Consider the following 18,427-nt stretch of genomic DNA (forward strand, 5'->3'; position numbering starts at 1 on the left):
GTGCCCCGGGGGAGGCCGGCTCGCCCGCCTGGCCGGGAGGCGGCGAGGTAACGGAGGGCTTCGCGGTTCCCGGCTACTGAGGCAAGCTCGGGTTTGCCCGCGTTTGCGTCTCGCGGTGAAATCATTTGTTTTACGCTGCTGGGTTGTTTCTGCGGAGAGGGATGGTGTGTGCGTGTGGGAGCTTCCTGAGGAGAAAGGTAGAGAGCTTGCCCTTGAACACCTTTGTATCTAGGTTTTGGTGTGGTGGGGAGGACCTTTGTCTCACGTTTGTCTGGAGTACAGTTTTCCTGCATTTTTATAGCTAAAAGATCCTAGAAGTTCCAGTTTTGTGCCTTCAGTCTGCCTTCCTGTGCCTCACACTATTTCTTCTTGCAAGCTGTACATGAGCTGGTAGTGCCAGGGATGGAGAGCACGTTCCTATAACTGGGCCAAAATCAGAGTCACCAGCCTGTTCTAAGAGTTTTCTATACTCTGTGTCCTCAGCGAGAAAAACAATACAGTGCTGATGCTCAGCAAACTGCACGCTTCTCTCTACAACAGCATCTCACCGCCTGTGATTGCATGAAGTGTCTGTCTGTGCTAGGATCTGGAAAACATTGCTCTCTTGTAGCAGAAGATTGGTCCCGTAAACTGAGTGAAGTGTTCTGAAGAGCTGTAGGTTCTGTCAAAAGACGTAGTCTGTGCAAACTCTGCTCACCCCAAAAGCAAACATAAACCTTCTGTTGCTGCTTCCTGCTTAATTAATGGTATGGACTTTGGCTGCTGAAACGTAGGCAAACTAAAGTCAGTGGCTGCTGTTAACACTCTGTGGATCACAGTACAGTTCTGCAGTAGCTCAGTAGAATTTCTCCTCCCCCCTCCAGCCTAGTCGTTTGTTGTTAGGTAGTTGCTAACAAAAATGAAAAGAGTTGGTCACTGAGACGGCAGTAGTCTCTTGTTTCTTGTTAACACTGCCACTTAATTTTCAGGTAATGGAAAAATCAGATTCTAGGCTGGTAGACTATGTGAAAGAAGAGAAAACTTGTTTCAGAAGTTTTTCTATGTGTGAAGACCCATGTCTGTTTTTCTTTCTTTATTGAATACAGTATGTAATTGTGGGGAGCAAAACATCTCAAATCATCTTAATTTAAATCTTTCCAATTTATTGTATCACTTCTGTCAAATACAGTGTCATCTAAATAAACACTGCAGTCCACATTTCCCAGTTCTATGTGCTCAAGTCAATGTGTGTTGCTGATGTGAGTTTTGGTGTGATCGTTGAAAAAGATCTGTGTTCTCTCTTTAGCAGTATAAAGGACTTTTATTAAAAATTGATGATGGTGGAATGTCACAGTGGGCAAACTTCTGTGCAGGGTTTTCCAGTTCTCATGGACTGTACTTTTTTATTGTGTTTTGCGGCTTATCAGCTCTGTGGTATTTTCCCTTCCTCTTTGTGACCTAGGACAGTGTGATCTTTGTGGCCTTCCAGGCATGCTACCTGGCGTCTTCCATGTCAGGCTTGAGGAGAGGCTTGAGCAAACTTTTTCTTCAGTGGAGATTGTGGACATAGTAGCAAATCAAAGAAGACACGAGTGTTAGGCTGAGGTCTGGCATGTGATTGTTCATGCTAGTAAATTGTCAGCATAGCCGCTGGTATGGCTTAGCTAGGCCACCTAGCATTTTCCTAAGCCATACCTGGGCATCATTCAAAGGTGCAAATGCCAGGACTTGTTCAGAGTTGGGACATGGCCACCCTTTCTGGATGGGGGAGAGGGGAAAGCGATTTTGGCTGTATAGCCACAAAGCAAACAGTGCAGGTTTGCCTCCGGACTGGAGAAAGATCTCTGGCCCGTGTTAGTTTCTAGTGTAAGGGGTGGCCAAGGAGTTTTAGAAGTTTCTAAGTGCATGTTGGAATAGTTATTTTTATACTGCGAAGATTTAATTGTACAGAATAGATGAGGTGATGTACAGTTAACATTTTAGGTATGAATAAATATATGCTTACAAGTAATATGATGAAGGGAAATAAGATTGTGCCATTTTTGCTTTCCTGTTAGTATGAAAGAGGAAAGTATATTCGCAGAAGGTGGAGGCATGCAATGGAAACTCCTTATGAGATCTTTTAGTAACGTACTTCAGAAGTTCTTTTTTTCTTGCCTTGATCTTGCGACGTTGGAGCCTGTCTTGCCAACTGGGATCCAGTTCTAAAGTGTATAATTCTATTAATGTGACTAAATCTCTATTGCTCAGTGGGAAAAACAGCATAAGAAAAGTTATGCTTGTACTTCCTGGCTTCAGAAATCACCCCATTTGATCTTATTTTTAGTCTTTATACTGAAAAAGGGAGAAAAAACGGGTGTTAGAAGCAGAGTTATATACTTAATCATAGCCTTAAGTGACTAGTCACAAGGAATATATTACTTGTTTCTTTTGAGCTTGTTCCAGCTGAAATGATCAGAGAAGCCACCATTTGGAGCACTTAACAGTTTAATGCAGCCTGCAAATAATCATAGGATACTATCTTTTAACATATAATTCATCATTAGAGTTTTCACACACACATGCATGATTTTCTTTGGGAAAGAGGACTTTTTTTTTACTGTAAAGGCGCTACAACTTTTGATTTTCATCTTTGTATGTGAATATCTCTGGATACCTTAATTTCGCAAAGAACTGACACTGTGTTGCAGCTAAGTGACAGAACTACTAGCTTTCCAAATTGCAGAAAAGAGTAATACGAGAATAATTTGTTGTTAGGTGAAAGAAGAGTTGTTAAAGGGGATCAATCTGCAAGGTTTCAGTACCAAAAATTTTTTAAAAAATCATAATTTAGAACTAGCCATTTGTTACATATTAAGGGGTTGTAAAGCCACTTAAGCAAAATTTCAAGAGAGAAAATAACTCATTTTTACTTACTTTAAGACTTGGTTTGACATTTATGAAACTAAGTCTTGCATGATCCTCAGTTGATTTTATTTTCCAGGACTGTTTGCCAGAATGAAGCCAAGCTAATGATCACCTGCAACTAGCTGGTATATATGCAGTTTTATTCAGGAAAATAAACTGAGCATCAAACATCTACTATTTAAATAGTATTGAAAAATAATAAAGGTAGTGTTGAAGTACTTGAGTGATGTATTTGATGACATCAGCCTAAAAGTATTGGTATTTTTCTGATGCTAAAAACATTTACTTGACTTTGGTCACTTAGCCAGTGTAGGATACGTGTTCTGAACAGGTACATGCTGTGAAGAATGATTTCCTATGGGATCTACATTTGCGGGGGTGGGTGGAAAGCTTGACCAAGAAGCTGGCATTCTTAACACTCCTTGAAAGTTTCTGTATTCTTAATACATTTCTATATGTGTTCTTAATTAAAAGCACACAGTGGTTTTGGCAGATGGAGCCTTCTTGAAACTTCTGTTACAGAATTTCCTTGCTGTGTGAGGGTTGGTGCTGGAGAGGCTCCTTCAACATAGTTCACTGTTCATTGCTAAAATTGGCAGTCTTCATATTGACAAGTCTTAACTGACACAGACAAGTTTATAAAAATGGTCTATTAGAGCTTGACTTTGTTTAGCCATAGGATTTTTTATTTTTATTTTTTTTTTACTGAGTTTCAAAGTTGTTCTGAGCTTAAAGTTTCTTTTATTTAGCAAGCTAAATGGCACTGAGGTTTGATAACAGGTATGCATTAAAGTAGCATCTGTTGTGCAGTGAAAAATCTTTCTTTCTGTGCAAACCATGCTTTTGTCTGTTTCAGTTTGCTTTTCCCTAAGAAGTAACAAGTATTGTAAATAGTTAATGGCAAATATTTCCTTCAAGTCCCTGAAGGACTATGGGCTTTTCTGGAGGAAAAGGAAAAAAAATAATTTAAACTGTTCCTTCTAGACACAATTCCTACCACAAATTTTGCTGAGTAACTCTGCTCACTTGAAGTTCTAGTTTTGCCTTTATTTGTTTCTGTGACAAAAAAGATCTTTCCTCGCAATGGTAGAATCATGCAAAGCTACTTTTTATCTTCACTTGCTTATATCAGATGGACAATCACTTGTATCTTTGGGAAACAATGACCTTCTTGAATGGGTACAGTTGCTGGAAGTTGAGAATAAATTATTCTTGATTTATGATTTGTAGATATGAGATTCATCCTTTAACATGGCAACATCACTGCGTTTGAGTATACTGAGAGTTTTTCATCAAGAATTAAGAAGTTAAAATTAATATTTTCTAACATAAACTTTTTCCCCACGACTGTTGCTATTTTTCTTTCTAGCCTTGTACAAAACTATAGGAGAGGGTTTCCTCAACCTGTAAGTATGGGCATCCCTATGACTTTGAAAAAGTTTAAGGATGCTGTCAAGCTGTTCTCCGAACATTTTGATAGTTTGCTATGGTAGATACCACTATGAGTTACAACCGAGCTCAGGTGCAATGAACTGGTTGTGTCAAAGCCGTAGAAGAAAATGGACAGATGTAGGAATAGAACCTAGAATCCTGATTTAATAGCGAAGTATCCTTGTTTTGTAGTATATAATATTCTTTACCAGTATAAATCCGCTTAATTAAGCTTAATTAAGCGAGCATTATGGATTTTCAGGGGTGGCCTATCCCTCTTTCTTCGCTGCTGTGATTTTTCTTCCTCCAGATGCAGTCAGTACTATATTAACACACTGAAGCTAATGGAAAGACTAGTGAAGGTGCTGGAGGTCCCTGTGGCTTGTGCTGCTCCATGGTGATGGCAGCCTCTTCATTCTTGTGGACTTAAAATACAGGGGCTTGGTCCCATATCTTTGGACCACTATCCATGTATCTGGTGTGAGTCTCCTAAGTTTCTTTTGTTTCCTGCTTATAAAGTTACCACTATTTTCATCCCTAAAAGGTTGTCATTAATGGCAGGGATTGATTTATTGTATTTATGCATCAATTGTCACAAAGAAACAAAACCTACTGTTTATACCATATGCTCTGTATTATGCTTTCATGGTTTGATCTTCTGTATGCTGATATTCTAGGCTTTGTACCTATTTCTTTTTGCATTTTAACTCTGACTGAAATATACCCAACACTTTCAAATTCTTAGTAAACAGTATAAATTCTGTTTGAAAGCTCACTCAGGAAAAATAGTAAAAATGTTGTAGAGACTATAGTTTCAAATGTGCATGTGAGATTTCAGTCTACTTGCATTTCACATTCAGAAGTAAATTTGCTATATTAAAATCATAAAATTATACAAATATGCATTATAAGAAGTTCTTGACAGTTTTCTGAAAATGTTTCTCATATATACCTGTAAATAAATAGTATTTATCTAGAGAAGAAAATTCCATTAAGTCTGTGACTTATTAGTGTTGTAAGTAAAGGATATTTGAAGGAAAAAAAAAACACTATAAAGACTTCAGCATAGCCTTTTTTAGTAACAAGACTACATTCTTCTGGAGGGAATGGGAAAACTATTCCAAGGCCTTCAGCTAAACATGGCTCACCACAAAACCTGGAGGTATAGGATCTTCTCAAAGAAATACTGTAAAAGTGTTTCACAATGGAAAGTGCTAAAGCATTAGGCGCTTCGCATTCCATGGTGGTATCAGCACATCAAAGTCACATCAGTTAGGGACGCTGTGCTGGTTCTGGGCTCTTGGTGCTTTCCCAGGCCCCATCCTGGGTAGAGTCCTGCATTGCGCAGCAACCAAACTGTCCAAGGAAACAGGGATTCCAGAAATGGTTAATGATTCACTCTTTTCCAGAAGGCTTGGAATAAAAATGTGGAAGAGAGACAGCATCTTATCCTTTTTCCTGGGGGAGGAAAAAAAAAATAGTGGCTACAGATGGAAGCCTCTCCATCCAGTCCCAAGGACTTTCTTCCTATATGAGTCAAATGTATGTCCTTGGGGTTCAACACTGGGGTAGGTAAATGCTCCTCCCCTAGCGATACCAAGGTTCTTAGGAAAGATTTGCATGCAGTTCTGTCTCTTGTCTGTCTGCCAAGCCTGAAGGATTTAAACTAAGTAATGAATGTGCTGCAGACAGGTCTTGGAGGTAAAGGAACATGTCTGTCAGAGCACAGAATTCAAACCCATAGGTAGCCAATCTTCAGACCCTCTGCAGTGGTCAGTGCCTGGTTTTGTCTTGTGTCAATTGCTTAAAAATGACACAGTTCATCTGTTGCTTCATCTATTTTACCATGTGGCTCCACAGAATAATGTGGCTTGGAAAGTGGTGGTGGTTGGATGCCAATAAGGCAATCATGGCTGTTGTTGAGTGTCCAACAACCTGAGACTGAATTCAAACAAACTTGGGGCTACAGTCTCTGAAAGGGTGAGCCTCCCTTCTTTTTTCCAGTTCTCCGTCCCGCTGCTTCCTTTGCGTAGTATCTAGCAATTATAAGGTGAGTCAGATCAGTCCTGATCTGACTGAAAGACCAACTCATCAAAAAATGAACTATGATCTCCAGAATTGAAAGAAGGGAGAGGACTAAGGAAAGGGTGGGACTGCCACTTTTGGTGACAGGGTACAATTAAATTACTTTCATGACTGGCTTAAGCAATCCCCAGCAGGCACTTCCCTCCTCCAGCCCTTAGCAAGGCTAGTTTGTGAATGGGCCATTCCCTTCCAGGCCATTCCCTTGGTCCAGCTGAGACCAGGAGAGTCCTTCTGGGGCTGGGAATGTCACAGCTGTAAGCACCTGGGGGCTGGGAAGGTCCTAAGGGGATGTATCTCTGTATGCTTCTCCTTTTCTCTATTTTTTTGATGCAATGCCTTCAGGAATGTTGCCAGACCAGATTAGTGGTGAAGTGGACATAGTGAGCACCCAGTCACCTCCCAGTTCCAGAAAACCAGGCAATAGGAAGTCCCCAAGTTGAGGATACATTAGTGAACAGCTGCTAGGAACAGATTTGTCATTGTAACCATGCTGGAAACATCATTTGGAGGCTTTGGGTTTTACACAAACTGAAGATCTAATGAAGTGTTTTGGGTGAACATGGGACCTGGTTGAAGCTTTTCACTTATCTTACAGGTTTTACCTGAGAGCTGCTGGTCTAGCTCCTGAAAACAGCATGTTGCGCATCCTTTCTCTCCCCCTTTTTTCTGATGAGAGCTAAGCTGCTGCCTGCCTTTCTTCTCCCTGTGCATTTTGCTGCAGTTGTTGATACAAGAGCTGACAACATTTTCAGTGGACAAAAGGGAAAAGGTCGGCGCTGGTTACCTGCTCTAGTCTGCACTTTTGGGAACCGCTGTGCTAGACAGAGACAACGTACATTGCAATGCAATGTTGTCTGGTGAGCTAGTAATTTTGAAACAGAAGGAAGCTCTTGTGTTAGTTGTGCACCTTTTGTTGTGCTACTCTGCCAAATTCCATGGTATTAAAATTATACATCACTGGTTTTGAAAGTATACTTACTTCCCTGGCAGTGCAAGGAAAATTTCCATGTGTGCAGAGGACTCTGATTGTTGCTTAAGGAATGCAGTATATACGTAGGGTTATATGACACACTAAATACACCTTTGTAACTGGAAGGTTACTGATTTTTGTAATAACGCTTTAGAACGTGCTTGCAATAAGGATATATAACATTTTCAGTTGACGTGGTTAACTAAGTATGACTTTTTAGACTAGCTGCTTTTATAGTTAAAGCTGGCCAGTCCTTTGGCTGGGAAATTTATTGTGTTAATTTTATTTTTTTTTTCCTCAGAAAACCGACAGTGCCGAAATAAGAGTTTGTTATATTTTACTGGAATATAAACCTACGGGTTTTACAGAGAAGGTTGATATTTCTGCTAAGTCTGTTTAAGCCTTTAAAATCTGACAGAGAGATGTAATTACTATCCAGGAATTAGGTTATATAATATAATCTGTTAATGCATGGCTCAAAATTTGGATGCAACTGAAATTTACCAAAAGGAGTGAAAAATGACAACATTGCCAACCCCAGGTTTTAGTGTTGTCCATGTTTATGGTGCTAATATTCTGCATGTTATATTCCCTCTTCTGTTTCCTTTATCATATTCTGCCTGTTGAGGTTTATCTCAGCTTGCATTGTGAGGGGCACACAGACTGCCTTTAGATATAAGAATATTTTTCATGACATGTATTATCAACACCAGTGAAACAAAGCCTGTATAATAGTAATGTGGATGGTATTCTTGTCTATAGTGTGAGCAGCCATAGCTAATGGGTGTGCAATGGGGTACTTAGCCCACTTAGAATATTTTTTTTTAATCAGCTCTAGGATAGATATCAATAAGTTATAGATTTACCTAAACTTTTATTCTGGCTTCCAAAACTACAATTGAAAATAAAAACCAAAACAATTTCTGAAGTTGCAGTTAATGTAAAAGTTAGTGCTGAAACTGAGTTTTGGACAGTGAGCACCTTCCTCGTGTAACAGATTCCCCATGCTAGGAAGAAATCAGTTGGATTTAGTTGACGAACAGTTGCTTTTTCTTTCCTCGGTAGTGTTTTGAAATAGCGGTTGTTTAAAGTAGGAGCTTGAAAACAAGACTACATTATTTAATTTGTTATGAAAAGGCTTTTAGAGCACAGTTCTTAAGTTTAGGAGTTCTTCTGTAAATGTTCCTGTCACTTGTCTGGAATGTTAAGTATTGCAACGGTTACACATTGCTCACAGCAGTTACAGTTCTGAAGTTTTCTCCAAAGAAGGAGTAGAGAAATTTAGGTGTATAACAGCCAATTCTTGACCAAATATCTGGTCTTTCCTCCCCTCTGTTTAAAGGAGAAGTAGCAATAGCAAATGTGGCTTGAAAACAGTGGATGAATAACATAAAGGCCAAATTCCTATTTTTGTAATTCTACAACTTGTAATGGAAGACTGTAAAGGCCCTTTTGAATTTTTTATGCAGAAAGTAGTACGAAAGTCCTTTTCTCTCTAAGTAACTACCTGCAGCCGTTGTTCCAAAATTCCAGCACCCATAAATCATTGACATCTGTATATTTTCCTCATGGCATAAGAACGTAGCAGACACCGCCCTGACTGGAGCAGGGATCCATCCCACCTGGTGCTTTGCGTCCAGTCGTGGCTGTGAGCAGATGCCTCAGGAAAAAAACAACCAAAACTGAAATCTTCCCTCCTACCTGACTGCTTTCCCACCCTGCAATTATTTTTAGCTCAGAAGGGTTTCTGAGCCCTTTGTGCTTAGCTATTTAGCATCCATTAGGGAATTTCTCTACCTTGTGCATGTCCAGTCTCCCACTTGTGCTTTGTGCAGCCACAGCATTCTTTCAGTCTGCATTAAACATACAGCTTATTCTTTTTTACTTTCAACCTGGCTCTAACTGTATGTATTTGTGGCTAATTTTAGCAGTGGAAGAGACAATTAACAGCCAGTTCCAGTCTGCCTTCTCGATGCCATTCAAGATTTGATAGGCTTTTGTCATATTCCCTGTGTGATGGCTCATGGATCTTCTACATACCTTTCATCTCATTTTTGCCCCTTGCTAAACCTTTTTCATGTCTATAAGAAACCCTTTTTTTGAGGTTGAGACACCAGAACTGCACATGCCATTTAAAGTGTGGGTAGATGATAAAAAAAATTTGATTTGTGTTTTTTGGCTTGTCCTCTATTCTGTTTTTTTATTAATTCCTGGAATTGCTTTGCTTTTTTTGCCTTATTTGAAACACTGTACCAATAGTTTAATGAAGCTATGAATCAAAACACTGAAGTCTTGCTGAGCAATACTGATGAGTCCAGAGCACATTTATATATGAAGCTGTGAAGTTACTTTTCCCCAAGAAATAGATTGCTTTGTGTTTACCTGTGTTTAATTTTATTTGCTGTTTTTATTGTCTGGTTAGTCTCATCAGGGTCTTCTGTAATTCCATGCAGTTTCCTGTTATCCTTGGTATCTTAAGTAACCCTCTAGCATCAGCAAACTTTCAAGTCACTAAAACTGATGTCTTGATCTTAAGCAATAAAACAAATGCACTGCTTGCTCTGGGCTTCTGGAATCCAGTGGTTAACGGATTATGTTTTTGGAATTACTGGGCAAGAGACATTGTTTTAGAGTGCTTGTGCAGCCTACAGGCTGAAAGTTTGAGCCATATAAATGTAGAGAACTTTTGTCTCTTAGTATGTAGCTTATTTCATATCCCAGACGTTAAGTTGTTGGTCACTATGCTGTCTTGCCTGCAGAGATAGGAAGTTCTGAATCTGTGTTTTACAGGGAGTTGAAGAGGCTATATTTCATAATCTTTTCTTCACAGTTTTGCCTTTTGGGACTGGATAAGTGACCTAAAAATGTCATTTCCTAATTATTTGGGCAGAATTGTCAGCCTAAATATATCAAAACCAAAGAACTTGTGCAAATAGAGAGTGAAAGTGTACTGACTCTATTGCTTTTAGATGTGAATATTCCTATTTTCCCCTGTCTTGGGTATTTGATGTTTTAAAACTGCTCAGTTGCCTCAAATTTGAGGCGTCAGTTGTTTCTGTTTTTCTAGAACTCTTACAAATAATCTTAGTATTATATTTTAATTTTCTTAATAGTTCACAATTTCTTAATAGATAAAACTGCTTAATACCTCTTGATAACTTCGTATTTTCAACCAAAGGCAAAAGGCTAATACCTTCTTTGCTGCTTAACCTTCTTATAGGCACAGGAAACTATTTTTTGTAGTCTTGTAATTGAGCCTTACTTTTGTGACAGCAATATCAGCATAAATAAGTATATGAAATAATGGATGAGATTAAAATAATCACAGTAAGATATCATACACACCTCCTCTTCAGTTTTCAGGTTTCTAAAGAGTACATAAGAGTAACCCTGAAAGCATTTCATGTTGGCTGGGTTGATGTATCATATCAGTTTACAGTAAAGAGCAGAGCTATGCTATTGGGCAAAACACTTTTAAATTATTATTTATGGAGCTGTATTTGCAGTTGGTATAAAATGCAGGACTGGTTTCACATGCTTCCACCAGAGCAAGGAGAGCATACTCCTGAACAAGATTTCCTTTTGTTTCCTGTACTATGTGTGCTGTGGAGAGAGAGACATCTGGGAAGGGGTACAGGTTAGAGTGAATAGTTATATTTTAGTTTAGATGCAGTTTTCTATGTGATATTTTGGACTTGTTTTGGCTTTTTCCCATCCTGATTAATTTTACAATTGGTACTCTAGTGTTAACATTTCTCAACTGTTTTCCAGTAACGTCTTATGTGTGTTGATAGATGAGTGTTTTGTTTAATAATGTGATATGAGGGACCTCCAGAAGTCTCTCTTGACTGTCTTGTAGAGTTACAATTCCTAATTCCACTGGAACTTTTTAGTGTTAAGTTTCTACTTCGCTCTTTTTTTTTCTTTTTACTTTTTCCATTGAGGTGGCAGGAGGTGTATGTAAAGGGAAAGGAAGTCTTCAGTAATTCCATCCTTTTTCTTAGGACAAAATATAAACTAGTTTTATATGCAGCATTTGTTTTTTAAAAATAATACTGAAATAATACTTTAGCTCTTATTTGAATTATTAGTGTTCTGTGTTAATCTTCAGAAAAATTCACTTGGCTAGTGAGTATTTTATTTCTTACTTTAAAATTTAGTGTTCAGCAGAGACAGATTTATTGTTGGTTCCTAATACTGTGTCTTCCTAAGGAATGTGGTGGTCATCTTTAGAACCATAAAGGTAGTCTTTATTTGTGATACCTGCCTTGTGAGAAACTGGGTGAAGCAGGGCTTTTTCCACTTACAGTTCAACAATATTGATGTCTTCTGTTTTCAGTGCTGAAACCCCATCCTCTTCTTCCTTCCTGGAGGAGGTGTAAGAGGAGAAATTGGCACTGAGAGGTCATAAATTCACTTTAGGAGCCTGAGTGAGCAGCTGCTTTTGGAACCTGTAATACTAATTAATGTTCTGTCCATATTTTAAGTTAAGCTGGACTCATTTATATCTTTTTCTCTTTTTTTTAAACTATAATTACACAGTGGTCTTTCAGTAAGAAAGTAATTACTAGAGCTTAGTTTCTCTGGAAGTAAAACAGGAACAGTGATGCCTAACCTTCCCTGTCCTCTTAAGTATTTTTGAAGCTTCTGGAAAGGTTCTACCTTTGAGTTTCAGTAAATCACAAATAGTGTTTTTCAATGTCAAATTTACTGATATTTGAAAAGCAATGGTGTGATGAAAGATGGGGATTACATTTAGTTTCTTTGCTCAGTTTCACTTATTTACATCATTTTGCTATGCAGTTGCAGTTGAAGCAGTATTGTTAAACGTTTTCAGAAACACTTTTAAAACATTCATTTTTTACAAACTGTTACAGTTGAGAAACATTTGACCTCACACAGTCTTTTGTCACTAATGACCTCTGTGATATATTTGTAAGAGTAAAAATGGTTTGTACTGTAAAAGCTGACATTACCTTTTATTTCTTTTTGAGATGATACATCCAGTGGGTTATGTTACTATACTAGTCACTGTAATAAGCAGATCCCAAATGCATTGGTCTTCTACTGTGCATGCAAAGATCATGGATGTGTAGGGTATATCTGGCATGTTGTCAGATGTGTCAGACTTGAGAAATGTGCTCTGTAGACTTGAGAAATGTGTATTGCAAATGGCCATTGCTGGGTGTCTGCAGGCCAGCTGGACCTACTGCTTTATCTAGATTGCCAGACAGGGTTGTCAAGCTCTGCCCCAACGTGTGATAGTCATACTGTTGCCAGTACCATAACCTTCATTACAGCTCTGGTTTACTAGTTCTATGAGCTGTCAAAAAGCCATACTTCTGATTACTGGGTTTGTTGCAATCGTATAGTGGGTTGTTTTGAGGTAATTTTAAAAATACAGTCAGTTTCACAACAGGCTGTGCACAGAAATTTTTATTATTTCTCAAACATGTTATGGGCAACTTGTTTTACATAGTTCGTAGAATATCAAAAATACCATTCAATAGTAATGATGGCAGTTTACTAAACAAGTCTCTTCTCTTTGGTCTTTTCAGTTTTAGTTTTCAATTGAATAAGATCAAAAGCACAAGTAAGCGTTCAATTCATAAACATGAAAAAGGCAAGAAATGTAAGTGTGGCAACTTGGTCCTACCTGTAAACATTAGTATCTGCTTCTGGAATCTAGTAGGCAGTTGTACCACTTAAAATTATGTGTGTATAGCAAACATTATCTTCATGGGACTTTTCTGGTTTGGGTTTTGGTTTTCTTAGGAGTGTCTCATTTCAAATTATCTCTTGGTTATTTAATCTTCTGTGAAGGCGTTCTGATTACTAGTAGCCGTATGGCAGGACCGCTGCATTTTTGACATTCTGATGATGAAACTGCAACAGCAAACAGAAGTTTTCTGTGTCTGTTCACGCCAGCTTTCAGAGCTAAAGGGAATCTGGAAGTTATAAACAAATATTTTAAGTGTCTTAAAATGAAACTTCCTGTTGCTTCTGTTAACAGCACTTAGGGGTCTGAAGAGTTGAAACTCCTGGAGTTTTACTGACTTTGATAAAAGTTGGACTTGAAATATACTTGTGTGCAGCTGAGGTGGTGATGGGGAGGAAGGAGCGTGTGTAAGTGTATGGTGTTAATTTTGTTAGCTGAAATGAATTAGTACTCCTGATCACTATGTTTTTGTGTCGCATGTCGCATAGACTCAATCATCAGTCTGCTTTTTGTACCTTTGAAATGCTTCACTTTTAAGAGATGGAAACAACTAGAGGTGTTTCAGGTTTCTAATCAGCTGCAGGATATTGGGCTCAGCTAAACCCAATCACTTCCACCCAGAATCTGCAAGACTGAAAGGGGAGTGGAAGCTTCCTCTTAATCTTCCATCATGTGTTTTCTGACTCAGGGCAGATGAAGAAAACAGCTGCCAACTGTCTTACTCCTGCAAGAAGGAAGAAGATTCCAGTGTGCCTAGTCTTTTTCGTAGTTACGGCTGTGGGCTAGTCTACCCTTTCTTAAGTTGTCTTTCAGAATTAGCAGTTCTTGTGCTAACTGCAGTGTTCGGGTCTGCTGCAGCTGCTCCTGGTTTGAGTAAAGTCAGCTTTGTTTCCTGGGGTTTCATTTATTTGCTCATGGTTGGAATGACAGCATGACAGTTGTCTGCTCTTTGAGAAAACTTGAAGGCAAGGTAAAGATGCTGAAGTGTCCTGACTCTGGAATGCGGTGGGGTTAAGTGTAGTTACTTCTCAGAGATAATCCTCATAATCATATGACAAGTATTAAATTTCGTAAAATCCCATGTGTTTATTAATGTGATTTGTAATAATAGTAGCTTCAGGGAATCTACATTTTTCAACTTATTTTAATCTTTGTAAAAGACTTTTTTTTCTCTGCAACTGCTGTTACTATCAGTACTTTAGTTACCAAGCTGGTGTAATCTTTTCTCAAATTCAGTGTTGTTCTCAAATTCAGTAGTCAGGCTGCTGCCTGAATACTCCCACGGTATTTTCCTTCCCACAGTCAGAAATAAAGAACATTGCTGCCCTAATAAGCCTTTCTTTTGCTAGCTAACGAGTGAACTCAGCAACATGGGTCACTTATAAAATATCCGCGGTTCACTGCCATTTGTGGAAGGAGAACTGAAAAAAAATGCTGTAATTTGTAGTGGAGCTGTAGGAAGTGCTTAGTTCTTGGTAAAAATTCCTTTGTAAAAAAAAAAAAAAAAAAGGCAAAAACCATTGGTCAGTCACATGCATTCTGTTTGGCTTTAATTTGTGGTCTTTATTGCTATTCTGGGCTTCTGGTCTTAAATAGAGCATTATAAAAAAAAAAGTCACCGCTTTTCTTTTGTATTTTATATTTAAAATTTTTTTCTTTCTGCTTGTAGATTTGTTTGTAAATGCATCATAAACAGACAGCCCAGAATGAAGAAAGCAAGCAGGAGTGTTGGCTCAGTGCCCAAAGTGCCTGGAGTAAATAAAACTCAAACAACTGAAAAAGCCAAACCAGAAAACGGCTCCTCAGTGTCTGCAGTAACAAAACTCTCTAAAACCGGGACATCAGCATCTCTTTTGAAGGTAATAACCAATAGAACATTCTGATTATTTAGAATTTTGACAATAATGCTTTAAAAAGAGTAGAATTCTAAGGCATGTCGTTAATGCAGCTTAGACTAAAGGTTTGTTATGTGGATAACTGAAGGGCATTTGTATAGTTACACAGTGCTGGGCAGGGTGATAGGACCTTGTGTGGCATTTGTGCTGTATTTTTCATACTGCAATGTGTGATGTGATGGAAAGCAATATACTTTGCAGAACTTGGCTGTTCTGCAAAAGGACTGGAGGGGAAGTTGCGTTCTGATGAATGTTATTAGTAGTGTCATGTATTATGCTTGAATGGTGTGTCAGTGACTAATGGGATTTGATAAGAGTTATTTACTAATTCTGAAAAAAAACCCTAATGAGGTATCTAACATGAGAAACTTTTTGATATCAGTGATCCATGTCAGGTCAGTGCAGCTGCATTCTTCTAGCTGTTTTGGCCTTTGCTTTGTGTGAAGTGCTGCTCGAGCTGAATTTTCACAAGTTGATTCTTGCTCCTAGAACAAGTTCAAAGGTAGAGGTTTTCTCTTGTATTAGCAAAACATGGCAGTGGATTTAAGAGCATAGTTTTCAACAACCAAGAAAAGTAAGATATACAGAGGTGTGCTGGTGTGGACCTTTCACCTGGGATTGAACGCATCTGGGTTGGATGGATGGTGTGAGCCTGCCTGGTCTGCCTCCCTCTCCTGGCATGGAAACATGGCTGGACCCACCTCCTCCCGCCCTTCTGCAGCCCAGCCTGCAGCGCTGGGGCGCTCCTGCTGCTGCCCTGGAGCAAATGAACAAAACAAGGAGAAGGGCTGGTGTCTGCAACTGGGACCTGAACCACTGTCACCTGTGGGAAGCCAGATAAGCTATTTAAATAACTGGCAAATAAAGACCTAAAATTAAAGAAGTGGTAAGGGTTGAGGTCTCTCTGTAATAGCTGTGCAGGATTACTGAAGTTAAAAGGTGTGTTCCTTTTCTCTTTTTTCTTCTTGCTTTCTTTTATGGAAGAATGGTTAATACTTTTGCAGATGAACTTGCAAGCCAGGTTTGAGCTAGATTTTCTCCTGGTGCCCCCCCTTTCTCTGCCATCCAATGTTTCTTGCAGTTTTCTTAACTTTAAATAATCTTTTGATCCTAGTTGAAACTACTTATTTTGTATTTCTAGAAACCTCTCAAAGAATATGGAAACAGAAGTGCTTTGTAGTTGACTTATCAAGTTTCTTATGTCATACATCTCAGTGAGATAAAGGAGGATGATCTAACACTGAAGAAATTTGACCCATTATGCTTTCACAATTTTACTTCTATTACTAACACTTCTGGCTATGTTTGGGTATAGGATTAGAATTTATGACAGTTGGATGTTTGAGGCACAATGAAAAATTTTCTGTGAATTACTAAGACTTATCTCAGTTTTCTGTTATAGCCAGGCTTACTCATACAGTTGGATGTCTTTTACTTGTTAAAGCTGCTGCTGTGCCAACTATGTGACTTACTACTAATGACAACTCTTCCCTTTGAGTATTCTCTACTTGAACAACTAACTTTGTAACTTTGTTGTATGTGGTTTTTCAACTTACTGATACTGGCAAGTCACATTTATAATAACTGTCTTGAAAACAATATCAATAACAGGTTGTATTAGTTTTTAAATAATTTTTATATAGCATTATATTTGATTTTTTTGAAGCATTTGTCACATTGTTTTCCTCATAGTCATTGTAGGATCATCTTTCTTGATGAATTGCTGTGTGTGTTATGAATGTAATTTAATATTCTTTTACCAAAAAATAAGAAAAAAGATGGCATTAAATAACTTTAATTGCCACAGCTTACTAATATATTTGGTCCTCAAAATAAGTGTGCATATAGATACAGAAAACTTTGCATTACATATTGAATGAAAGGTGAATATTAAGGAGTAGAATTACACATTCACAGTAGTATACCAGTCAGTAATAATGTTGCAAAATTGAAAGCTACTTTGTGATTATAGTCTGGTTTTATTCTGTCCCTTCATGATGTAACCATCGGCCAGTGTTCAGTGTTGCTACACATTGTTCCATAGATTTGTCCTTTTTTTGTGGAGTTTTCAAAGCCTGTGGACAATGAGCACAGGAAGAAACAGTGAGACCCACCCTTCTATACAGCTGAACGCTGTTCCAGAGGTTGGGCTGCCTGTCAGCTTCAGAATGCTTTTTTGTTGGTTACTTCTTTGTAGGTTTTTGGTTCCCACTTTGCCCAGGACTTCTGTAAATGTTCAGCACCCTCCAGCACCCTACACACATTATTACAGGAGAAGGCTAATTTCCAGGCACTTCCAGTTTTTAATCTGTGAAAAAATACCCTGCAAATAACAGTGTGATCTTATTTTTAAGATCATTGGGTTTTGACTTCTTTAGCTTATAAGCTTGTGATCATGCTAACACAGCAGTAATTAGATGGCAGCTGTACTTCATACAAATGAATTGCAAAATCCAGGGTCCCTGAAAAGCCAGGACTTGGACACCAACATTTGAATATTAAAAATTAGAATGTCTTTTCAGTATTCATGTGTCTAGGTTTCGGTATTCTGTTTGCAAAATGCCGTAACTTAATTACAGATTGTTGTGAAGTTTGTTGTTTGAAGCACTCAAATGAAGCAACAGCAACCATCAAAGAAGATCCCAGGTAGGAATAATTAGATATATATATAAAAAAAATAGATTTGAATGAGGTGCTGTAAGATAGATATACATGTTGAGAAACTAAGATGAAATGAATGGTAGAGGTGATCATTCAAATTTCATTGCACTGAAAGAAAGATGTGAGGGAAAGCAGAATATGAATTGTGTAATTATAATGTGTTTTTTTATATAGAAAATCAAAATAGCTCTGGATGAGCATTTCTAATTATGATCTTTTCTAATTTTTTCTATTTTAATATAGTTGTTTTAATACTAAGCAGGATTGCATGTTCTCCGTGAATGGAAGAAACTGTTCTTCCTTGAGGAAAAAGCTGTTTCATAAACATACGACATTGATTTTTCTTCTATTAAAAATATATGCTACAAAAATACTTTGATTTTTAGTCAAGAATGGTTGCTATTGTGGAGCATTAAGAAAAGAGAGCTGCTGGTTTGTAATTTTTCCAAAGCTTTGCTAAATAGTTTTCTTTGCCAAGAGTATAGTGTTACAGTTTTGAGAAACTGTTTACTAATTGGCTGCAGAGGAGGCAGTGCCTTCCAACATAGACTAGAAATAGTTTATGGGTAAGTCGGAAGAAGAATGGCTGTCTTAAATTCCTTTGTTCAGCAAGGACTGGAGATGACTAATGTCAGAAAGTGTGTATTTTACTTAGCTTTTTTTATTTTCAGTCTGAGTCACATCTTGACCTATTTGGCTTGATAACATGTACTTGTACTATAAGTGTCTAAAAGCCTAATCTAATTTCCCCACTCTTTCAACAGGGTAAAAATGCTGACA

At 38.1% G+C, this 18,427-nt stretch overlaps 1 protein-coding gene across 2 annotated transcripts in view; it reads left to right on the forward strand.

The window, feature by feature from the left end:
• Positions 1–6: 6 nt before the first annotated feature.
• Positions 7–18,427, forward strand: part of SPECC1L (sperm antigen with calponin homology and coiled-coil domains 1 like) — a 69,340-nt gene continuing 50,919 nt past the window's right edge. The window contains exons 1-2 of one of the 2 annotated variants that reach the window (XM_026859636.1): positions 7–47; positions 14,761–14,950. In XM_026859636.1, coding sequence (XP_026715437.1) covers positions 14,798–14,950 — 153 coding nt within the window. In that variant the 5' untranslated portion in view covers positions 7–47; positions 14,761–14,797. Of the gene's footprint in view, positions 198–14,760; positions 14,951–18,427 lie in introns of both variants that reach the window. The other variant, XM_026859635.1, reaches the window with a different exon arrangement.

The sequence above is a fragment of the Athene cunicularia genome (assembly GCF_003259725.1).
Source record: "Athene cunicularia isolate RWA chromosome 15 unlocalized genomic scaffold, athCun1 chr15_part1, whole genome shotgun sequence".
Lineage (NCBI taxonomy): Eukaryota > Metazoa > Chordata > Aves > Strigiformes > Strigidae > Athene > Athene cunicularia.